Here is a 25775-nt window from a genome sequence, read left to right as displayed (position 1 = left end):
TGAATAACTGTTAGTGGCATTGGTGAAAGACAGGAAAATTTGTGGGTTGTGTTTGGCTTTCTTTTAAGAAAGCCTGAATGATTTAACAATAAACTTCTGGAAATCACTGGCTTAAGGTATCTAACTCACTGCTCTGTTTTTATATGGTGCATCATTAGGCTCCATGATTATCAAAATTAAATTGTCTTAACAATTGCTTTAGAATAAAATGAAATCTGGGTTTGCAGCTTGTTATATGTCTATATATCCATGTGGGCATAGTTTAAATAAATGCATTCACTAGCATACATTTCCCATCTTTCTGTATCTATTTTTTATGGGCCTTACCAGAGAGAGATGTATTTCACTTTTGTTTTTTGCACCAACTGCCAAGCGTGAACCAGGGCTGAGTTGTCAGCTTGGAAGGAAATCAGCCACGACAGAAAGCCCTCAAGTCTACTCAGGGTTTATAGCTTTAAAAGCGAGAGATTGTTGAAGTGTAATCTGAGAGAAAATGCCTACAGCCAACTGCAGAGGGAAAAAAAGAGGGACTTCTAGTAAAGGAATGGCTTTGAACTGCACCTCTGCACTGGACCTGTGGGTTTAGTTCCCTGTCTTCTATTTCCTTGAGAAGAAAAGGTGTTGTAAGGTGTAGGGCAGTGAAGGAAATATCATGCAAGAACTTTTTAATCAGGGGGTTACCAAAAAGACAAGGTTTGTTTTATTGAGTTTTCAATTTCTAAATAAAAGCATTTAGGAGCATTTTATCTTCTCTTTCCCCCATTACTGTTGGGTTTGCAGCTCCTCCTGACTTCAGGAGGTGCCAGATCAAGGGGAAGGCAAGCAGGGGAAGGGACCTGCTGCCAGAGATGCTGGCAGCTGTTGGAACCATCCCTGTTTTACTTAGGAGTCAGTGCCCCAGCAATTCAGCAGAATAAGACTGAGAGTCAGGAGCTCCTCATTTCATCAGTACCTTAGAAAATTAATTGAAATTTCTCTGAGTCAGTGTCTCCAGGGATGATAGGATAAAGGTAGTAATTTTTGTCTACTTTGACAGAATTTTATGAAGGTCCTGCACTCAATGCTTGTCTTACCTATGATTTTCTTGCTACTAGTAACATTTTTCGAATGAAATGATTTAGTAAGTGACCTCCATTGAAAGCCTACATGATTTATTTAGACACACAGCTGAAAGACAGTGTGCCTCCTACAAATGTAGAGGAAGAAGATTTACAATATCCAAGGAGGTCTGATTCTCAAATCCTGCTGAAATCAACTGACTTGGCAGAGATCTCACATGGCCAAAGGCACCAGAGCAATTTTACTCCAAGCCAAGTGTCTTCTTCTCACCTGCCAGCTCTCAGAGACAGAGCCCATCCCAGTCATCACCTACTTAATGCTCTCAAAAACATTATGGGTTGTTACTTCCTTATTATTGTTTGCTTTAGGTTTTCCTGTTCATCTGGGCACCTGTGTCAGTGCTTCCCAGGATGGCCGCAGCCATCAGCTCCCCAGAATCAGGGCACCTCTTCACCAGACTGTACTTTCATCTCTCAGGATTTTACCTCACACCTGGATAGTCTGCACATGAATAAATCACCTATTTTACCTTCAGGGCTGAAAACAGAATAGATTTATACTGCCAAAGGTAGCTCACAGGTCCTAGACACTGAATCAATGCTCTGTATGAAAATTAACTTAAAATTATTGCAAGGTGTCTTTTCGAGAGTGATTAATAAGGAAACTGTTTGTTTTCACCTACAAAAAAGATGTGCTGCACCTCCATTCCTGCTCTCTTATCATTTTCCTTCTCCTTCTATTTTAAACTTTTTATTTCTTCTCCCTTGTCTTACATAATTCACTGCACAGGTAAATTATTGCATGCAAATGCTTTCTGATAACAGCAAACTGCAGAATGTATTTTTATTGTCCTTGCTACAAATTAATACATTCCAGGTAAGCACATTAAACTTGCACAGATTTCAGTTCCAGACTTTGGGATATATGGATTACCCTTTGCTTTTTCCCTTGGTGAATATATATCACTGCTAACCATTACTGTGTCTGCAGCCAAGGGCAATATAAAAATGCCATTATCTTAAGCAAAGTAGGAAAAAAAGGGCATTGAAACAAGCATGAGATTGGGTAGATTGCCTACTACTGCATACTGAACAGCATCTCACTTGTGAGCAGACCAATTCATTACAATAAAACAGCTCAGGTGATAAAGCACACGATGAGCACAGATGGTGGCACCAAGGCCCAAAGACATTCATTGCTGCTGTAGGAGCTCTGTACTCCAGGGTGTAGCAATAATTAACAGATTAATCATTTACTTGAGATGTTTTACTCTTTCCATTTATGATATGAAAGGAGTTTGCAGCATTTTATGTTTTCTCCTGAAAAGCCACATTAACGAAACATCCATGTTTGTAACATCTTGCTTACTGGAAAATTTGTCCTATTGGACTCTTATAATTGGGCTGAGGATCAAACAGCTTTTTAAAAACTATTTTCAAGGAATACAATATTCTGATTTATGCTGCTGTTTTCCTGAGTGCAAGGACCAAAGAAAATGATGCCCTACACTCAGCAGTCCCTTGATTTTCCAACTATCAATTTTCATAGTTGATTACTATTTTATGAGATCCTTTATCCTCAGCACCTCTTCTTTCCTCTTGAAAGTGATAAATTGCTTCCTCTCTACAGTTAGTGTATGCTGTACACATTTCCCAAGCAATATCCATGCATGGGAGAGAACATAATTTTCCTACTGTTCTTGGCTTCTCCTGATCAAAGATACCAGAATGCAAGATGAACTTTTTGTTCTTAAACTGTTTAAACATTGCCTTTCAGCACTTTCTTTTCCTCCAAAGAAAATTTTAAGGGCAAGCTGTATAAATACACTGACTCAAATTTTACTAGTAACTGTGAGTCCTAAGACTGATGAACTCAACCAAACCTCTCACATCAAGCAGGCTGCATTTCACATGTGCTTCATGCTTCTTGCCCAGATGTGAGCCAGCACGTCAGGGCATTCACCTGGTGATCTTCACATTTTCTGCCTAAGAGGATTCTCACCTCTGCTTGCCAAAATAAGCATCTGGATCTAACCATCTTATTTGGGATATCCTGAACCAGCTGGTACAAAGGGAAACACTGCATAGCATTCAGCAGTTGAGCGGTAGTAGAGCTCCAAATCTCAGAACCTTTTAATGTGAATATTGGGCTGCAAACTTTCTATTTAAGCTTATATTTCCTTATTTTCTATATTACCTAATCAGTGTAAGAAACTAGTGTCATGTTCTAAAAAGAGGCAAAGAAAAAAATAAAGAGCATCTAATATGTTGGATAAAAGCAGATTAAGAGAGCACATGTAAGTAGGATCAGATTCTTTTAAGAGCTGGACGGTTGTTTCTCAGTGGGAAAAGTAAAACAGGGCCCAGGTGGTACAAAAAAGGATCTTAGGATGCTGGAAGAGTTACTGCAGCTTTGAAAACACTGAATTAACTGAAGATCAGTCTAAAAATTAGAACCTGCTTGTACAGACACAGCAAGCTTGGGAAGAGTTGGGGATAAACCTGTTTACTTCCAGTTGGTTCTTCTTTCTCTGTTCTCTCCCAACAGACAAACTTGGGAGGTGTGAAAAGAAAAATTCTGATAATTTTCATAAAATAAAAACCCACCATGCTTTTGATGTTGAAAGTAGATCAGTGCCTCCCTAGAGGAGACAGGCAAGCAAATACACCCAAGTTCTGGCTGATTTGGTTCTGTCACATTCTCTTACCATTTTAGTCCAACACAGGAAAGCAACAAAACCCTCCCATGCTGAAGATGGAGTTTTTAGTTTGATACAGACAGACAGAGACAAGCCCCAGCGCTCAACAGAGCCCATCAACTACACTTAGATTCTCAGCATCTTCACTCAGTTCAGTTTGGCTCAGTTTCTTCTCTCTACTCCTGTCAAGAAAAATTCCTCAATTTGTTCTTTCAGTTACTAAAAACCGAGGTTTCCTTGTGAAGGGCTCTGCCTTGGGAAACCCTCCAATGCATTTGAAGGCAAACAATGTTGTCCTGCCATCAGGGCTGTCACCCCTGCATCAGTTGCTGGGGGAAACTGTGCCACAGGCAGAAAAAGAGGAAATTTAGTGATGTGGGCAGCCAGCCAGCCACATCAAGAACTGCAAAAACCCAGCTTTGCAAAGCTTAATGGCTCACATGGGAATATCAGATGCTGTAAGACAAAGATTTCTAGACCCTGCAATGTTTTCTAGCAAGCCTGAGTTGATACCAGAATGCAAGGCATTTTATTCTGTATTTAGTGACTATATAGCAAATTAAAAAGCCCACATAGATAGTGGTTTTTGTATAACAGCATTTTTCTTTTAGTAAGAAAACCCCCATGCAGCTATGGTATGAAACTTCCACTTAAAAAGAAAATGTGGTCTTTCAACAACAAGTTAAATCTAAGTGGCAGGGGTGAGTGTGGAACAGATCTCCCCCTCCCCACACTCCATCCAGCTTTCCTCTCATTCTGGTTAAGTTTCAAAACCTTTGGGCCCTCTATTCTTAGTGATGATGAAGTCTACATTGTTGTCTGCCAACTAAACTCCATTCAGGCCTCATAATACATCACATAATAGACATAGGATTAAGTTGTTAGCTGGCTTTTCTTTCGACTGCCATTCATCAAACAAACAGCACTTTGAGGAAGGAAACCTATTTTCTCAGCTGCAGCATGCACGACTTAGTTATCCACACTGCTGAGATTTACAGTTTACTCTCTCAAAAGATGACAAATTATTATGGAGAGACATTAAGTCAGCTTTCATTCAGATCAACCAGATACTTCATGCTCTCCTCCAGGTACTCGCTGTAGTGGGGGGGGAGCACTTACACTGTCCAGCAGACCTGAGCTGCAGTCAAAACAAAGCCTCATGTCAACCACAGCTCTTCTTAAAGTGTATAAATATCCCTCTTTACTGTTTTTCCTCTCACTATTAACTTGTGTGTTAATTTTCAGCTCTTACCAGCTGAAAGCTCTCCTTTGTGCAGGTCTGCACACACCTAGAGAAAGGACTAAATATTAATTTTCTTTATAATACATATACTCTGTAATAAAGTTACTGAATTTTCCTTAAAAATAAATACTTTCATACCAGAGTACATCAGAATGTACCCACAGTTAGTAATGGGTGACCCTGTCCCCTGTTCTGGAGACACTGCTGGGCATCATCAGCACATATAAAAATGGGTCTGAAGTTGGAAAATGCTGGTTGCTGGTAGGGAGGTGGATATTCTGTGGGCTGGTCCCTTGATGAAATGCTGACTTAATCTAACGTAATTTTAAACTAAATCTGACTGAGTGAGTTTGAGGTCAGGAGAAAGATAGTGAGCACCTGAATAGAAGTTCCACCAGGCACAAATGTGGTCCAGGGGACGGATGTGAACGAGAATGCTGGAATATGGACTGTGTGAAATGATTTGCCCTCATTTTGCAACCCAGTGAGCCAGTGTAAATAGCCCTCAGCAAACCAAGCTCAGTACAACCAGGAGTTAGCTGGTTTTGGAAATACTGCCATATTTATTTAAATATCCTGGGCTATTTAATGCAATAGAAATGATTTTCTGGAAGAAGAAATTATTGAGGCAACACTTCTGTTGATGAAAGTAGCAATTACTTCAAGAGATGCTTGGAAACACTGCTCTTAACTCTATGGAAATGTCACTGACAGCTTGTTTTACAGTGAGGATGCCTCCTGAAGCCCAGGTAATTATACACATGCCCCCTTGATACTTTTATTTTTGACTGCCTGTGTGACAGCGCGAGTGAGTGAACCCCGAGCTGCATTTGCTCTCGTGCACAGATAATTTGGGCTGTGACTTTACACGTCTCTATGTGAATGAGGTTAACACACAACTTTTCTTAGAAAACGTTTTCATGGAATGTCATATAGGCCATTTACTAACCATTCACCTGAAGGATGTGGGTCTGATACAGCTCTTCATAGCCGTAGGCATGACAGGTGTAATTGCCCATGTGAATAGTTGTTACCTTGGTGATGTAGAGGGAATTGTCTTCTCCAAAATCCTGAATGGAACAAAAGACAGGAAAGGTGCCTTATTATTTAGTAACAATATTTTAAACACTACATGAATGGAGACTACCTGTTCAGTGGTTTTGATAGCAATGCATCCTGGGGACACAGCTTGAATTTTGAACAGTAGGTTATAAAGTTCATAAATCAACATGCAGGAAGAAAATGAGCAGCAATTTAAGAGTAAGGCAAAGTGACTCATCTGAGAATATGAACTTTTGTGCTCATTGCTAACAAGGCGCTCTTTGCACATAAAAAAGATGGCCATTTCCAGCTGTTTCATTTATGGGGGAATTTAGTATCTACCTGTTAACCTCAGATGTATAAAATGCTAACGTTTGGGTAGGTTAAGGTTTCCTTTATCTGTGCTGGTTCTTAGAAAATGCACTGCAGCCTTGAGACTTGATAAGAAAGAACTGAAGTTCTTTGTCACTTATCTCAGACAATATCCTAGGCAGAAGACAAGGAAGAAGACAAAAAAGCCTTTTCTCAAACAAACCTGTTTAGATCTGCAACTGCTTAACAAGTATCTTTCTTCATCCCCTTCATCTTCCTAGACCTGCTCTTGCATTGTTTCTATTTTTGATTACAGATGGGAAGGATTGAGTTAGTAGACACATTTTTGGCACTTGAATAAGTTGTACAAGCACCCTGGCTTAGGAATTTATTTCAATTCATTATTTATTTATTAATTTCAATATTTGTTTACCAGATTATAGTTAACAGAACCACAGCAGTGATGGCTATATGAAGCAGCTTCTCTTATTACTCCACCAACATTTAGACTTTCTGCAGCTTCAGTGTTTGTGTTTCTATGCAAACTGCGGAGGATACATTTAAAAACAGTTCATGAGCTGAAAGAATGATTTTTTCTGTAATCATCCCCACATGTCAAGTATGCTAAATTGAACTCTTTGAGTAATTTCACTGCAGTATTATGGGAAAATTCAACTGAGTCAGGATGGCACAAACCCAGTACGACAGGGTGAATGTTGGAGAGTGGTTCTGCTTATGAAAACACAGGACTCATTTTCAAAGCTCCAGTGTGCAGCCAGAAGCCAGCCTACAGCCCAGGGTGTGCAGGGGAAGCCCTTCCAGGAGGTCCTGCTTGCTGCCACCCTTGTGTCTGGGACATGCAGCAGTGTGTGTGGTGAGGAGTTGACAGCTCATTGCCTCTTCTGTCATGGCAGAACCCACCAGGGGGGACAGACTGAACAGAAACATCACTTTGGTCTGCTGGCTCAGAGTCAAGAACTCCTGTCCTGATTTCTTTGTGCTGGAGGAAGGGAACCCACAAACAGAGCTTCTGACACCGCTCCTTCCCTGCTGCACCCATGGCAGCTCTGGCACTATAAGGAACCATCCACATCCACCTGCTGCTGCCAACCCCTGCCAGGTGCTCAGAGATTATAAGCATGAGTTGTTTGAACACTGGATGGGCTGACTTCTAAACCCAGACCTTTTGGGCCTCCTTACATCTCACATTTCCTGCCTCTTCAGGATGCATGTGCTTTGCAGTTTGAATCTTCCTTTCCAGACACCACACTTTGAACATTTTTTGAAGGAAGCTGCAATTCTGCAGCAGACGTGCACTGCCAGCTGGCACCCTTCAAGAGAAGTACAAAACAGCTCATCTCTCGCAGTATGGATTGATCTGGCACTACTTCCGTCAGCTCTTGAATCTTCTCCAAAATCTTCTGTCTGGCACTAAGAAGAGTCTTCATGCCTCATCTCTCAGTGGCAGGTCAGCATTGGCAGAGGGGAGAGAATTTTAAGAACTTGCCTAGTTTTTAGACATGCTTTAAGGCAGATTGAAAGTGAGCACTGAGAAATATGGAGTTTACTGATGGGGTGCAACCCTTCTCAGAGCACAGACCTTCACCTGAGAGGGTGCAGACATATCCACAATCATAACCTGGTTCTGCTGGCTGTGCTGCCCCAATGGGCAAATGTATGAACAATTAAAAAGAATCAGAGTAAATCCATAGATGATCTGAAATCCATTATCTGTAATCAAAAGCATCTCAGATATTACTGTCACCTTGGTGTCAGGCATGTATGCTATGGGATAAGTTGGTTAAGTTATCCATCACATTATTACAAATATCTACTCAAAAATCCCCATTTCAAGCATTTGCCTGTTTTCTGGTCAGTTAGATCTTTCCTGATGGAAAGCAAAGATGCATGAATAACTGCTAATAGAAAAGACACCAACCCTGTTCAAATGGTACTTGCATGAGATAGAGAAAATGCTTGCACTGGAGGGGACTTAGTTTTTGTAAGTTAAAAGAAATTAAAATTGAGTTTAGATCAATAAAAGCAGGATGGCTACTTTAATGGAATGATTTATAATAAATTGTGGAAATACAGGACAATATAATCTCTATTTAAGTATGTTGCTTCCTTTAAAATGTCACAGAAAAATATTCTGAATGCTTGGTTTGTGCTCTGTAATTGTGTTTTTAAGGATGATCTGCTTTTTTCCAATGCATACAAATGTTTTAATATAAGCAAAGACCCTTGCACAACCAAACAGATGCAACACTACTGTATTATTCACTTCCTTTTCAAATGTGTTTTTCTTGAAAAGAGGGGCTTATATTGGTAAAAGAACAGTTTATGACTTTTAGAAACTATTTTCTGACTTCTAATGCTTAAAGAAAGTTATAAAAGATGATTTAGGTTAACACCACTATCACCCTGTTAAGCATAGAAGGGAATTATCAACCTGAATTAGAACCTGCACACACAGTAAATTCATATATATCTATAATATTATTAAAAGTGTTAGGTGTGGGAAGGAAAAAGTGATTGTGTCTTTAAATGTATGATACTGAACCTTTTGTTGCTACAAAAAGTAGACTGAATTCTCTAACAAATTAATGACTTTCTGTGTTTATTGCAGCTCATGGTTTCTCCTTGTGTATCTCTGTGGATATAGTTAGTACATTACGATTTCACTGTTACATTTTATATCTATGGATGCACTCTTATGCCCAAGCACTTTCTGAGTGTATTTCATAAGAGTTTATTTGGAAGTGCTGTAAAAACCTAAGCCCTGGAGCATTAGGAAATGATGAGTCTTTGATTCCTTAATAGCCTCTAACTTCACATCTTGCAGTCAGGAGTGCTGCGTTGCAGTTGGAACCTGTGAGGTGTATTTGGGATGTGTCCCACTACCCCCCCGCCCTCCTCCCCCCCGCTGCACTGCCTTTGGGAGCTCTGAGGAGCTGCTCAGCCACTCACAGGCCTTTGCCCTGTGCTAACAGGGTGTGAGTGAGCACTGACAGCTGCTGAGCTGCATGCTCCAGTTTACTGGGATGTGGATTGAGTGGGCAGAGGAAATGGGAAGAATTCACAATGGAAAAAAGCAGAGGAAACATTTTCACATATTTTGACTTAGTTCATACAGCTTTTGCTTGTTAAGCCAGTTCTCCAAGTCACCATGAGCATGAAAGCAGTCAAAACAGAACAAAAATATCTATAAAACTGATGCAACATAATTCTTTTATCCCAGCTTTAAAACTGAGTATTTCAGGGCTGTCCAGGAGGCTCAGCAAGTGCTACACACCCCAAGGAGCTGTTACTGCCCTACTCGACCCCAGTAATGCCCCACAGTGAATTGAAAAGTCATTTAAATGTACCATCCCATGAAGAAGAACACGCAATCAGTAGAAAGGCAAAAAAAGCAAGTTCTGAGACACGGTTTTCCTCATTTACCACAGAAGGTGAATTACCACAGAATCATAGAAAGGGTTGGGTTGGAAGGGAGCTGTAAGCTCATATGGTCCAATCCCCCCTGTCATTGGCAAGGACACCTTTCACCAGACCAGGTTGCTCCAAGCCCCAACCAACCTGGCCTTGAACACTTCCTGGGATGGGGTGTCCCTGGAATGGATGTGGGTGCTCAGGGATGGGGTGTCTCACCATTTTCTTGCGAAGAAGAAGAAAGAGAAGTGATGAAACTAGAGGGAGTACCCATCTAACCTCACAGAATCATGAACCCTGCATCAAGGCAGCCAGATAAGGGCAGGGTGTTCATCACCTCTACCTTATGACTTTCATTATAAAATAATTCTTCTAATAAAAAATTCAGAAAGCTATGCTTATAATTTCTCATAATTGATAAGGTCAACTAGTGGCAGCTGATAAATTGACTTCTCCAGCAGTTCATATCACCTTTTCTCTCCCTTTTTCAAATAAAAAGCTCTCTGCCCGTCAGGAGCTTCTTTCATGTCTTGCACTTACTCTTCAACTAAAGGATTGATTAAATGACCTCAGAATATGTTTTAACTTTTCAAGATCAAAAAAAATGCACCACGCTGCATTTTACATTGATAGCAGCTTGGTAATCTATAAAATACATATATAAAAGAAGTTGCTTTAAAAAAATAACAAAGCAGATCCTAGAAAATGGATATATACCTTTGTTTTATGGTATAGTATTTACTTTCCTTTCTATCACTACTGATTACCCAAGGCATTGGTCTCTCCAAACACAAGATTTTTCATATTTATTTATTCCATTCCCATTCTAATGCATTCCCTGGTCATGCACTCTGCTGCGGTTCAGAGACACCATGCTCAGAGATGTGTAAAACATTGCATATTGCTTGTAAATCTTGTTCACATCCTGTCTCAAGTGAATTCCAACATGTGATTGTAACACCACAAATCTCCTGCTCTGACACCTAGGAAGGAGCTGGCAGAGAGAAGCCACATTAACCCTGGATGCTGAGCTGGCTGTGATGCCACAGGGTGCAGGGCACTGACACCCACCTTTTGCCTGTTTCAGATGCATTTTTATGAAACTTTCTAACATGCCTTGGGGTTGTTCCAACATTTAAAACCCTTTAAATTTTTGTCAGTTTCTTGGTTTTCAGGATGTTTGAAGAGGAATGAGCACAGACGCTTATAATTTGTTAGGTTAAGTTCCAGTTGCTTGAGAAAAAATCACAAACTTGACTTAAAACTACAAATAGGAAGAAAAAACAGAAAAGTTAATCCCAGTGACATGAAGCCAGAGATTCCTCACATCCCCAGCTCTCAGGGAGGGCACACTGGCACCAGTCACCCCACAGTATGACACTATGGGGTACACACTCCTTGGACCAAGCCATTTAATCCCACACAGTGATTTTAAACCATCCAAGTTGGATACTGAATGCTCCTAATGAATACTGGGGGGGAGCCCCGAAGACAGTTGATATCCTCCCACCATGACGGTTTAAAAGTGTTCATAGCAGAAATAATGGCAGAGGGAATGAAGTTCCCTGAGTGGTTCTTCTCTTAGGAGATTTGCTTTCCAAATACTATTACTACACCTATTACTACTAATAATTCACTTAATTTTTAACCCCTTCCATTTCAGCCCTTTCCCAAGCCCAGGCAAGCTGGAGACCTTCTCCGTGTGGTTTCAGTGCCTACTGACGAAACTAGTCCTGGCAAAGGGGCTTGCTGGTGTCACCGGTTTTCCACTAGAATCCCATAATAGTTTGGCTTGGAAGGACCTTAAAGCACATTTCAATCCAACCTCCTGCCATGAGCAGGGTCACCTGCCACTAGACCAGGTTGCTCCAAGCCCCATCCAACCTGACCTTGAACACTTCCAGATGAAGAAAAACACCATCCTGATCTCACAATCACCAGCAAAGCAACTAAGATGTATTAACTAGTTCAGACTAAAAAAGCTTGCCTGATCCTCAGTGTCCTAGAAATCTCTCTCTGATAATGTTTACAGGATTTTAAAATGAAATGTACCCAAGCATTTAATGAGATTATTATTATGCAAAATCGACAACAATGGCTATCACTTTGGAAATGACTTCTCCTCACTAATCAAATGTCTCTGATCTTTTTTACAATATATTCATGAGTGATTCATATAAAAATAATAAAAACTAAATTAATCATGGGTCCTTAAATCACTTTCTTTGATGCTTTTAATAATTCATTTCTAGAGACCAGCTGAGAACTTATGCTTCATTAATATTATTTGTTCTTGGTTTTACACATCACTTTAGTCATTTACAAGGAGAGAAATTCAGCCTTAAGCAAATGCCAGAATGCTATTGCAAATACAGCCTGATGGGGTATTAATTTATCTTTTCTTGTTTTTCTGCTCAAAGAATTTAACACAACATAAGACTGATGGAGAGTCAAAAAAAGTTTTTGCCTTGAACATATGGAAATATAGTTGTGTAATTACAATACGTGTAAAAAATGTGCGAGATTTATATCCTGAGAAACTCAGACATAACATGACAAGGAGAATTAATAGTAGGTGCATTCCTCTAAAAATGCAAGTGGATACAATTTCTGTAATCTTCATTATGACAAAATGTGAGACTATATATTCAGAATATACTGTCAGTAGTAATTTTGCACTTAACCTCTATTTTAGAGCCTATAAAAACCTTAAGAAACTATAAGCAATTTCTTAAACTTTGATCTGAAAGAGAAAAAACTTGGTTCTAAATATGCAGCTTCTTGTACCTTGCTCCCATCACTGCATCACTGCAGTATCTAGGACGGCCCAGGGTTTGATCATTTTAATGGCCCAAATTCTATTAGCAGGGAATTAATGGGGGTATTCACACATGATATTTTTATTATTTAACAGAGAATCTACATTAAAAACATCGACATGAAAATATTGCCTCCATACAGACTGTTTCAATGAGAAAACGAATCCCAGTGACTTCCACTTTAAAGGTTGGCTGCTTGCTGTGGGTTTCAAATACTATACATGTAAAATAGAAATTTCCATGAATATACATGAAATGTGTATCAAAGCAGGTAGGCACAGCTCTTGTAAGAGCCATGAGATGTACATGGAGGTGATTTCCCAGGTGGATGTGGAATACCAGAAATCAAGGTCTGGAGTTCTGTGCCTGTCCCTGGGTGGGATGTTTTGAGCGAGCAAGGCCATGCCATCCTACCTGACATCAGCAGAAATGAAGAACTCTCTCTTTACACAATTGGTTACGTAAAGCCTATTTTTGAACTAATGATCCGATGCCAGTGTGAGTTAAAGTGTACAGATTAAAATGAAATGAGTAATGAAAGACACTAAAGAGCTCAGGCTATAGCTACCTGCATTACACTTGGTAATTCACCAAATTCTTATCTACCTCTACATCATATTTGTTTTCTTATGGTAATCTTCTCTTTCACCATGCTTCTGAAGGAACAAATTATATTTATAAATTTTACATTTACACATGTTTCTCTGGAAATAATGTCAAGTCATGTGAAACACTACCCTATAAATATTATATACATTTGACTCCATGAGGAGTTTATTTTATTTTCAAATTGAGGAATGCTTTCCTAATCACATACTTGAGAAAACATATCGCTTGTCCCTAGGAGGCAAAAGTATATTATTTTGAAAGATGACACATTTTTACCACTTCACTTTTGTAGTCAGAAATCAATTTATAGCTATAACAATTTTATCAGTTTCAGCTACATTATAGTTATTTTCTGCATGAGAAAAGTTGATGTGACTTTAATAAAGTGGAACTGCAAAGGGACTTCTAATGGATAAATAATATGGATGGGTAATTTATGGAGAAATAATATTTTTATGCTAAAAGCAATCTTAAATGTTTGCAAGAGAAATTGTTTAATTACATGTACCATTAAGATGGCTCTTTTGCAATAGCTACGTGACAACTCATTAACAGAGCTCCCACAGACAGGACAAGACAAATTATTACTAGTTGTTTATGAAAGCTTCTCATTAAGAGAGCAATGAAAAATTATAAATATTTTGTTGCCAATCAAGATATCACATAAAAATGATTTAACTAATGCAGTTAAACAACTAGGCTTTATAGTAATCTTCAATCTTTCAGCTCTATGCACATTTAGTATTATCTAGGTTTTTGTTGATTGTCTGTCACTCCCAGTATTACCCTGGAATAGAGGCTGCCTTCTCAGATCACATTTGTCATGAATCTGGAGAGAATAAAGCAACAAAGGACACTTCAGTAGTGCCTTTCCTGTGCTGCTTTCACACTTAGTTGGCATGATTCTGTTTTTTTCAGACTTGAGCTTCTAATTTCATCTGACTTCCTGAATTAGCATTTAGAAGAGAAAGAGTTTAATTGAAATATAATACCAGGATTTTTCCAAGTGTGCGACTATCCTGTAGGTCTGTATGTGATTACCATTGTGCCAAGAGCAGGGAGGATTTTCTTGAAGTTAAAAAGGTACAATTAATCTCCTGTTGCACTTCCAATTAGCCAAATTGCCAACCTTATTGTGAAAAGTAGAAATGCAATTGAGTTTCTGCTTGAGGCGTACTAAAGGAAAACTGAAGTAATTTAATTAACTGCCTTCAAGTACATTAAGAAGCACACTGCCTTTACTTTCTGCTGTCAATGCCTTTAAATAGATTATTGTTTTATGTGAGTTTCTGTACCCATGTAAGGCTGAAGCTTTGAACTGTCTGCTGCCACCCCCTGACCTGAGCTGTTAGGTGTTTAAGAAAAGACCACGATTAATAGAGGGATGGAGCACCTCTGCTATGAAGAAAGGCTGAGAGAATTGGGATTCTTCAGCCTGAAAAACAGAAGGATTAAAGGTGACCTAATTGTGTCCTTCCAGTACCTGAAGGGAACCTACAAGAAAGGTGGAGAGGGACTTTTAACAAGGGCATGTAGTGACAGAACAGCGGGGAATGATTAAAAGAGAGTAGGATTAGATTAGATATTAGGAAAAAAATCTTCTCTGTGAGGGTGGTGAGGCACTGACACGGTTCCCATAAAAGCTATGGATGCCCCATTCCTGAAAGGTAGAATGGACACTGGACAAGGCTGCATGAAGTTTTTTGCATCCTGGTCTAGAGGAAGGTGTCCCTGCCCATGGCAGGGGGGTTGGAATGAGATGAGTTTTAAGGTCCCTTCCAACCCAAACCATTCTGTGGCTCTATGATAAATAAAAGGCTGGATTTAGCAGCTGAAGGACTGTCCCTGCTGCCACCAAGTGCTTCAGACATGCAAGTGCCCATCCTCAGTAGCCAGAAGAGTAGACACGCCTGAGGTCAAGCATCCTACATAACGCCCACCACAGAAGAGGAAAAACAAAAAATGGCAATCCCCAAATTGTGCCTCCTCAAGCAACCAGACCAGAATACAGATGGCAGTGTATATACAGAACATAAAAGAATTTACACAGTTTAATTAAAGATGAAAAAGGTGTGGAGGTGTTCATTAGACTAAAAAAAGTTGATGTTCACTAGTAGTAGGTGTTATATGACAAGGCAATAGAGGTCATGAACTGGTATGTGACACATTAAAATTGAGGCATAAATCTTGTTTTTTCTCCTTGTAACAATCTCAGAGTGCTCTTTTGATATAGTTTCTCAGTGGTATACTAGTTGAAACAGATCAAAAAAAGATTTTTTTCCTGCTGTATTACACTCCATGGGGGTGTTCAATCATTCAGGAACCAGTCAGCTCATGTGCAAAGACATAACCCTGCCTCTTAACACAGAATCACCAATAAGAAACAGAATTAGTTGTAAGCAAACCAGAAATCCACTTGGGCCAGTGCTAAATTATGTGAGGAACTGGCATTTCAGTCTGAAAACATATTCAACATTCTGTTTAAAATAGTAGGAGTTGCAAGTGAACCGTCAGAGCCAAGTGTTATCAGTCCTTCAATAATGTGCTTCTACTTTGATTCTTGGACTGTCATTTTGCGTCCAGTTCACACAGGAACTTTAATTCTTTAAGATTAATGTCATCATAACCAAAATTTCATAAATGTAAGGTAAATACCTGGAATTTTCATTATTTTTATTTATTTTTTCAACACATCCTAAGACCGCTCTTGAGCCTCCAGAGGCTCTGCTGCATTTCCATGTCAAGCTCGAAGCAGTGACAAGAAATAAAAAATATTTTAAAAGGGTAATACTTGCTGTGATGAAAAGAAAAAGATGTTTAGAAGGTTTTAATTACTGAGTTTGTGCACACAGTAAATACCTATACATGGTGCACATGATTTTCCTGCTAAGGAGGAGTCAACAAATAAAGTACTGAGATGCTGTGTGTATTTCTGTCCCATGTGCTGTAATTTTTGTATTTTACTGCAGAATAATAAACCAAAGATTTTTCCCATTTCAGCAATCCTGGATACACAACAATTTAGGGAGCTATAGTATTGACTGTAACAACTCTGAACTGAGTGGTTATCAAATTAACAAGATCTGAAAAAAAATATAAATCAACTCTTACCGTAGTGTAATTAAAATAAAACCTGATTTACCATGTACTTTAATGCAAAGAGAAATGAAATACAGACCATATTTTTTGTACACTACTTTGCACTCTCTCAGTAATTAAATGTTATTAAATAAATGAGTAAGTTTATATCATCATTCAGGTATTGTCTTTACTATCCACTATGAGTCACAGATCAGACCAGCACTGTGAATTAAAAGAGATTCATCTTTCTTCCTGCAAGGGCATTGCCACACCTTGCAGAATAATTCCATTTTTAAACTGCTTGTCAGAAATAACAGCCAAGGAATGAGAGAAGAGAATTGGCTCAAAGGCAAGTGAAACAGGAGGATCAGAGATAAAAATGGATTATTTGGTTTAGAGAAAGGAGAGATTCATTGCCAACCATAAATGTTTTGTTTCATGTTCTTGATGAACCTGTTTTGTTGTACTGGGAAAGACACCCCTGAGGAGCGAATGGTCTGCAGAGCTGTTTGCCCTGAGTTTCGATGTCTCTGGCCCACAGGCTGCACCAATGAAAGGAGCATAATTTCATATATTCCAAGTACTCTTGCTCTCCCCTGCATGCATGTTGCTTTGCTTTTACTCCTGAGACATATTCACACATAATCTAAATAGCACACCAGCTTCCACTTTCCATAATAATAAGATAAAAGTTGCACCTTACATCTACCATCAGTTAAATGAGGTCATACTCAATGCCCTGATCAGACAATAACAGGAGTGGCTCAGGACGTACGTTGATGTCCTCCAGGTCGAGGAAGTTGAGGATGATGCCGTTGCGTTTCCAAACGATGGGAGGCCGCAGCGCCCCACGGATGCTGCAGGTCAGGACGGCGCTGAGGCCAACGGTGATGGTGGTCACAGTGACCCTCTGGTCCTCCGGCAGGCTCAGCTGAACCACCTCTGCAAAAGGCAAAATAACAGGGATAACATCAAATACCACAAAGGGAAGCTGCTCCTCTTCTCCCCTCTCTGCCTTCCTTTCTCATTTCAGGAGTAACTTTGGAGGATTTTGGCAAAGAGATGGGGTACCTATGCTGTACAAAAAAACCCCATAAACAGTAAAGCCAAGTAAGAGACAAATTGAATCTGTCTCAATCAAACTCACTGCATCCATTTCCTGATGCACCTTAGCTGTGGCATGAGGGCACTAAGATGGTTCGCTGGCCAGCCTGGCTGCAGTAGTTTATACAAGGCAGTCAGTAACAGGAGGACAAGCAAAGGCTCTCTGGCTTGAGGTCATCTGGGCTTGTTTCTCTAGAACACTCCTGCCAAAGTCCTTTGAAAAGGTACAAGAATAGGTCTGTTCCTTGAAAAAGAAGAATTAAGGTCACACTGCTGCCACTGAAATGTAGATAAAACCAGTTTTTAAATTGCCCAAACACTGGAAGTCACCAAGCATGAAAACTTGCTTACCAAACACAGCCACATATGGCACCTGAGATACAGATGTCCTAAAAAATAAATGCTTTCTAATATTTTATTTAAATAAAAACCCCAGTTATTTTGACTTACATGTGCCACACAAAAGAAACTCCTGAGGCAGCAGACCTTACTGAAAACCTCACCACCAGCTCTCTGAAACAACACTATATCACATAGTTTCCTTCTGGCCAACGACACCAGAGGTGGCTGCATCTTTTGCCATGTGTGGCCACACAGAAAGGTCAGATGTGATACCAAAACTACCCTGGGTGCAGATTGCCATTATGGAGTATTTTGGCAGCAGTGAGACAGTGGCAATCAGGCCACATTGTCCAAGCTCCTGTAGCCACAGCTTTGTAATTCACATGATGGTTTTTGCTTCATCTCATTCCCAAGCTCTGCAATAAGAAAACTATATTGCATATAAATGATGAAAATTCAAGGTAATGGCCCATTGAGAGGAACGGGAAGTGTTCACAGCTGGTGTTACTTTGCTTCAGCCAATTCCAAAACCAGGGCTGGGGAATGAAACAACCTCTCCCAGCACCAAGGCTCCTCCTCCCTCATGTCCACTGGCAATAACAGCAGTAAAACATAGATCAAAGAGACAGACACTACCTCACCCAAGGCCATGTGCTTTGGGAAGAACCACTTCAAGCAGTGCTGACACCGTAAAACAACATATGGGGTTTAGGTTACTCCCCTCCCATCAACTAGTAAAGTTACTCTTCATCCTGTCCACTTACCTCACAACTCTGTCCTTACACCCCATACAAGTTCTGAATGTTACATACATGGAACAAAAATGAACAAAACTCCAGTATCGACATTTGCAAGCACAATTTTCCATCTCTTCACATATTGTCTAATTGAAAAATTGCTTTAACATCTCTTGAGTAGCAAACCTCTTAAATCTGTTGCTAAAATATTCAGTCTATTTCAGCAGCCTTGGGCAGCCTGGACAGGCTCAGGGCTCTGGTATAGCAACTGATCCTGAAGAATTAGTGCAAAACCTGCTTGTGAAAATGTACTCCAACAGCTCTGCACCCCTTCTCTTCTGCTTCTTCCACCTAAGTGAGAAGCTAATGTGTCACAAAGTATATTCCCTACTGTGGATCTGAGCCTGACTTTGGGCTGCAAGGTCCATACAGCATTGCTGTGTCTGCCAGCAGTAAGCATTTCTCCCACTCAAAATTCCCAGTGCTATTTCAGGAAGAGTACAAGCTCTTTTAAATAAAAAGTAACTATAGTTCTGATAGATGGTTGATCAAAATTAGGAATGTTTGACCAACATGGTGCTACTATTTGTGTTATGGTGGCTCCCAGTGGCATTATATGAGAAGACTGACACAATCTGACCATCAAACCTTAAAAATCAAAAGGGGAGATGAGGGAATATTGGGAAGGAGAACATTACCCTGATCAAGATCACTGAGCAGGTTAGCAGCTAAGCCAGGAAGACTAAATCACTGCCTTCAGGTACCTGCTGGAAGAGATCAGGAATGTGGCAACGCAGGGGCAGAGGCCCATAGGAATAGAGATGTCCCAGGGAACCACTGAATGGTTTGGATTGGAAGGGACATTAATGACTACCTTGTTGCAACCTCCCTGTCATGGGCAGGGACACCTTTCACCAGACCAGGCTGCACCAAGCCCCATCCAACCTGGCCTTGAACACTTCAGGGATGAAGAGTCCATCCCACCACCCTCATCCAGCTGCCTGAAGCATGTAAACAGCACATAGGGGCTAGTAATGTAGTTATTTTCTACATAATGAAGAGCTTCTTTTAATGAAAAAAATATTTGGAGTGCACTTGACAGGATAAAGAACTGATAATTACAATAATTTGTAGCATGCAGTAGGGCTAATGAGGACATCTCTTCTTTAGGAGAAATGAAATAGAGGGCTATTCATACAAGAGAATTGTTTTTTAATCTTACTGCTGTTTTCCTTAATTCCCTCTACTGTTTTTCATGGTGCCTTGAGTTCCCTGGCTCATACTGGGCTCCCATAAGCTCCTTCTTCAGCAATGTTTTTTCAGTGCTCTCTTGCAGTGTAATTTAAGGCTTCCTGCCCATCTTCCAAACAACTGCTAAAAAGGCTTTGGCTTTTCCTTTTTAGAAGCACAATAATGAAAAATACATTAACTTTTAATTAAGAAGACACCTTGCACAACTGCCATTCTTGGATGAACCATATGATGGCAAGAGATGAGTTTTTTATGTTAAAGCATGTAATTAGCAGAGACCACTTTTACAATACAAATGCACTCCTTTTTAGATTATTTCTATGGAGTATATTTGAGAGCATCTTATTACCAGTACATTTGAGGGACTCTTATTAACATCTAAAAGCCTTTCTACTAATACAGAATTATTTTGTATGGTTTCAGTTATTGCTTTATTGTTTTCAATAGAAAAGATTTCCTTATACAAGCAGGTGTATTGGGGAGGAAACAGGATTCCCTAAGACGATGTGAGGGCCTGAGCTTTTTAAAAATCTTTTAAAAAACCCAGAATCTTGTATTAAGTTACAGAGTTTAGACACACTGCTGCTATTGGTTTATGTGTAAAAATTATTCAAGTCACCATAATGATTTTGTGTAGAGCTTCTAGATTAAGTATTGAACACTGTTCGTTTTCTTTTTAAAAGTCTTTAGGAAATAAAAGGATTTTTACCATGGGTATAAAACTGTACAGAACAAATAGGGCAGTATTCAAAGGGTGCTCATTTGCAGAACACAAGCTGGAATAGAATTTGATCCTAAAATCAAGCAATGTTATGTTCATTTGGAAACTCTGCAGGATGATGCATACAAACCATTTTTCTACATTCCATTGGTTCAACCAGTATCAGTCCTTGCTGACCATAGTTACCAAGTTGTGTCAAACCTGATACTCTTCTCTGGGATTTCAGCTGAAGTAGCTCCTCAGCTTATTCCAGCTGAAAATACTAACTTCCTGCCAACTATTTTGCCATTAGAGAGAGATGGTATTATCAGAGAATGGGATGCCATCATTTTTCATTCAACTTTTAATGGTTCCGGACAGGGGTAAAGCCTTTGCAATAATCCTCTTTAAGAAGGAATTGGTGTAAGCATGTGCCTATGCATCAGAGGACCAGGAGTAATCCCTGATCACAGAGATGAAAGACACCAAATGTGGAACAAAATTAAGGTCAATGAAAGGCAACCAGGACACCACAAACTCTCCATTGGTGATAGCAGCAGCTCAGTGCCTGAGCACTGTGGTTCAGGAATTAGGACAGTGCCACCTTCAGGTCCATCTGCCTCATTCAGGAGGGTGAGGGATCCCTCCCTGTGTGCCAGGGGTTAGTGCCAAGGGGTTATTCAGCGGAGGGATCACTCTTGTCCTGCCTCTCCCACCTTTCCTGCCTGGTACGATATTCAGCCTGAAGCACTGAGCACCTCTTGTGACCCAGCTGTCACCATCCTGATGTTCTTACATTAAATTTCTTGCAATACCAGGTCCCACGGTGACATGCGAGAATGTGAAGTCTTAGTAATTCCTTTTCTTGTGAAAAAATATAAAGATATTGCTGAACATTTTCCTCTGTCCCTTCTCCTCTCCAATGTTACTTAAGGTGCTAAGCTGGAGTTACACAGCACCTTCACAAGCTCTGCATACTAATGCAGCAGGTATTACCTGTTGTGCTGGTTTATCACAGAAATCTTTTTCTCTACTGTCATTTGCAGCCCGCCAAAGGCAATCATAATTTCACAACGAGACATGTATAATTGAGGTCATTACAGGGAGCAACCTCGAATGAACATCTATGGAGAAAACTTCATTGACATAGCACTGCATGGAGATAATTTACATAGTGATGTTGGGCACCTGCCTTTGCTCATGCTGCACTACCTACAGAAACAGATTTCACACTTTAAATAGTGGTTAATATTATGAATTATATCTCTTCCCTTAAATCTAAAGAAAATACATATTTTAATGTGTTGTTGCCACCTTTAATCATTATTACAGTTGTTCGTGGCTATCTTGCCTTGCTGAAACAGAGTATCGTAGAATTGAAGAATGGTTTGGGTTGGAAGGGACCTGAAAGATCATCCTCACTCCAATCCCTTGCTGTGGTCAGGGACACCTTCCGCTAGACCAGGTTGCTCAGTGCCCCATCCAGCCTGGTCTGGAACATTTCCAGGGATGGGACATCCACAGCTTCTGTGGGAATCCTGTGGCAGGGCCTCACCATCCTCACAGGGGAGAATTTCCACATAACATTTAATCTACTCTGGTTATTTAATCTACTCTGTCACTTAGATCCTGCTTATGAGAAAAGGCAATACTTTTTTAATCCTGTAACTCATCCTCAGAAGGGAGACAATGAACCAAAACATACCCTCGTTTGATGTTCAACAGAAGAATGACTTTCAAAGAAAGTCTCCAGCACTGACTCTTCCCCAAATTATTGCAGAGAGACCTGTTGTTTGTGAACTGAAGCATGGGTAACACAGCTCTAAATACATCGTGTTTCTCCAGCAATAGTTCAGGTCAGGGTTGATTTAATAGGATGGAAACTTTAGTGTCTACTTAATTCCCCAAGTCCTGCAGCTGTGTTTATGCACTGCATTACATTAGTAAAATCTGTTTATTGCCTTGTGGCCATGAAGGTCAGTGGTGATTTTACCATTTGTTTCAACAGATAAAAGAGCTCTCTAGCTGAACACATTCTCAGGTGAGGAGCTAACTGAATCAAGAAAATAAAAACAATTAATAGAACACAGTTAAAACCAGGATATACCTTTTATAATTACCCTTTTCCCCAATAATTTTGGTGAGATGTATCTGGCTTTACACAGAGTTTGGAGAAATTTTAGACCCCCTTAAAGCTGAGCCAACTGCAGCTAATTGATTTTAAAATGACCATGTTATACGTGAGATGTATTTCTAAACATGCAATTGAAGGTGAAGTTTGGCCAGCCAAGGAGGGACTCTGGTGATACTGTTGGGGACACACTGGGAAGGGATGTCATCTGGTTAGTCACAGCAGGGAGAGGCTAAAAGCAAGGAAAGGTGGTTCGCACTGGGTCTGAATCTGTAAAACACTACATAATATGCTTATAAACTACTCATATTAGGATTTGATTTAGTTTCTACCCTACTTTATAGAAAAAAAATTAATTAATAACAACCTCAGTACACAAAACAGCCTGGGTTTGCATGCCTTTGCAAACCTCTCCCACTGCCTGTTTTTAGGACTCTGCAGAAGAAACATTGCCATGACATCACATTTTGCTGGTTATTAAGGTTCAACAAGTTGGTCTTACCCAGACACATTTGCCATCTTTTCACCTGCCCAGAGTCAGGTGGAAGGATTATCCATCACCCAGCCAAAAAAACTCCATTTTCTGAACGCCAACTTTGAATTAGAGGAAAGCCAGTCATGCTACTAAAATTGTTTATGTTATTAATTAGTGACCTTAGAGTTGTTAATGAACATGATTAAAGTTGTTCACAATTAATGAACCCAGAGAATTCCTACAGCTCCCACATCAGTTCAGTGCAGGTGATTGGGATGAGGTTTCCAGCTTTATAACCTGTGAAAAACACCACCAGGAACTGGCTCTGCCTCTGGCCACCCTTGGTGTGACCCACCAGCTGCCACTGTGGGACATCTAAGGAGCTTGGTGTCCCTCAAAAAGACATACCTCTAAGGACTGCAAGCTTAATTAATGTGAGCAGTAAAATGATTTCTAAAGCTAAGTAGAAATGTTCATATCTCAGCTTTATTTTGCAACTGCAGTAATTCAGGTTCTTAATGTAATTTATAAATCCTCAGGACCTTGAGTGGGCTATTTCAGAAAGCATTTTATTGTAAATTCTCACTAAATTAGTAATGCTGTTTTCTAAGTCATAAAAAGGCATAATTATATTTCTAGCAGAATTTAGTACCTGAAGCACTCTTCTGTCATTACTCTTGATGGCCACAGGCTATGATTCCCCGAGGTAGGTCCCAACCTTACATTTGAAGCTATGCCCTGTCTTGTAGAATTCAAAACAAATGTGTGCAAGTCCTCACGACACCCGGCTCTGGTGTGGCGGTAAAGACCTCACCTCTCATCCCTATCTAGTCCATGTGACCGTGACTTAGAACAAATGTAAGAGAAAAGCAACTATTGAAATAATTAAATATTATGATACTTTTTACTTTTCTTCATCAACTGTGTCCATAATATGCTGCTAATGACATTCCATAGAATGGTTTGGGTTGGAATAGACCTTCAAAGCTCATCTTGCCCACCCCCTCCCACAGGCAGGAACAACTTCCACTAGACCAGGTTGCTCAGAGTAGTTGATTATTTATATAATGAGAATATGCAGCATAAAATAAAGCATAACTTGAAAAAAAATATTTACTGTCAGAGTTTGGGTCATCTTCTAAGGGGATTAGGACTTCACACAGACCACACTGTCCTATTTCTATGAAATACCTGCATGTTCCTCCCTAGAAGAATGAAGAAATGCCCAAGGGGAAGATGAGCATCATTTCCAACAGTTGGATTTGAGAGCATCTGAGGATCAATTCAGATCTCCTGAACCTCAGACTTGGAGGCTGGTATGTCAGTGATTGAAATATTATAGTTATGACTTAAAAATTTTCATGAAGGACTTCGAAAAGTGTATTACAAAAGCTGCAGAGAAGACTACCACATCCTGAATGGGGAGCTGAGAGGCCCATCACCTCTCGCTGATGAAGATAAGATAAAGTAACAACGCAGGGCTGGGGACATTCAGAAAGCACAACCTTAACACCTCAGGAGTGGAGATCACAGCCCCAGGGCTATCATCTGCCAGGCTTGCACAGATCCTCGAGCCAAGGGGGAAGAGAGGCTTTGGGTGTCTGTTGGAAAAGCGTCTGGTTTGAGGCAGCAAATCTCCGATGTGCAGAGGAGCCCAGCTGAGGGCCCCTTCACCTGGGAAAAAGCTGCATCCATGTGAAGGACAGCACAGGAGGTGTCATGGCCCATCAAAGGGGTCCCCAGACCCTGCATCAGAGACGATGCAACAGACCCACAGTGTTGCAAGGGACAGTGTGTCAAGCTAACCCCTGCAAGGGAGGCACGTGGGTGTTTCCACCTGCCCAAAAAGTATATTAATCCAGGGGATTCTGCACTCTTCAGCGTGTGGTGGTGTGTGGTGCAGTGCATTGACGGGGCACCCTCACCATCCAGACAACCAGATGGAGGGCAGCAATGAGACGTCGTTGGGACCTCTGGAAGGGTGACATGCTTCTGGTCTCCCCCATACACACTTCTTTCTCTCTTTCTCTCCTTCTTTTCTCTTTCTTCTCTTTGTCTCTTTTACTATTAAATAAATAAAAAATACCAATTTTTTGGCACCAACATCTAACCTCGTTTGGTTTTAATCATGTTTTTTGGGTATATTTTGAACCTTCTAATGTCTTTCCAGTTTATACACAGAGACTTAGTTTTCTTTGCTCTTCTGGGTTTAAACCGGATTGCAACATGTTTGAGAGGGTGCCTCAATCCCCTCCTGAGCCCACCTGGGACCCTGTATCACCCTGCCTGGCTTGGTGATCTGCTCCCAAGAATTGACTAGAGAGAATCTTAATTTGAGAAATTCCGAGCCACCTGCACTGGAAATGTCACATCTGGAGAGCCAAACTCTGTTCAAACAGCTGCTTAAACAATTATCTAACTTATACACAAAGTCCTTCCAAAGATCATACATATTTAAGAAAAGAAGTCCAGCTCTCCCATATGAATTTGTATCAAGCATATTCGCTTTGCTAATAAATTTGCTAAAAACTGTTTGTATTGACTTTTAACCAAACACAGCTTTTTTACATACTTTATCCTAATGATCAATTTGTTCTCCTTTTTTTTAAAAGAAAACAAGCAACACACTTTCCATCACAAAATCCTGTCACTGTCCTCCTGCTACTAATCAGAGGGAGAACATTGAGTTTGTGCAGGAAGGGATAATTAATTCATTCTTGAAAGTACATGAATAAATATAA

The 25775-nt window shown here is 40.2% G+C and overlaps 1 protein-coding gene across 8 annotated transcripts in view; it reads right to left on the bottom strand.

Moving 5' to 3' along the window:
* The window catches only part of FSTL4 (follistatin like 4), a 217575-nt gene that overhangs the window by 22658 nt on the left and 169142 nt on the right, over positions 1-25775 (bottom strand). For all 8 annotated transcript variants that reach the window (XM_069028746.1, XM_069028753.1, XM_069028748.1 and 5 more), the window contains 2 exons: positions 17070-17236; positions 5950-6070 (listed from right to left, as the gene is read on the bottom strand). In XM_069028746.1, coding sequence (XP_068884847.1) covers positions 5950-6070; positions 17070-17236 — 288 coding nt within the window. The remainder of the gene's footprint in view (positions 1-5949; positions 6071-17069; positions 17237-25775) is intronic.

Source organism: Aphelocoma coerulescens, chromosome 13 (assembly GCF_041296385.1).
Source record: "Aphelocoma coerulescens isolate FSJ_1873_10779 chromosome 13, UR_Acoe_1.0, whole genome shotgun sequence".
Lineage (NCBI taxonomy): Eukaryota > Metazoa > Chordata > Aves > Passeriformes > Corvidae > Aphelocoma > Aphelocoma coerulescens.
Note: the sequence above shows the minus strand (reverse complement) of the source record. Positions and strands in the feature narration are given on the sequence as shown.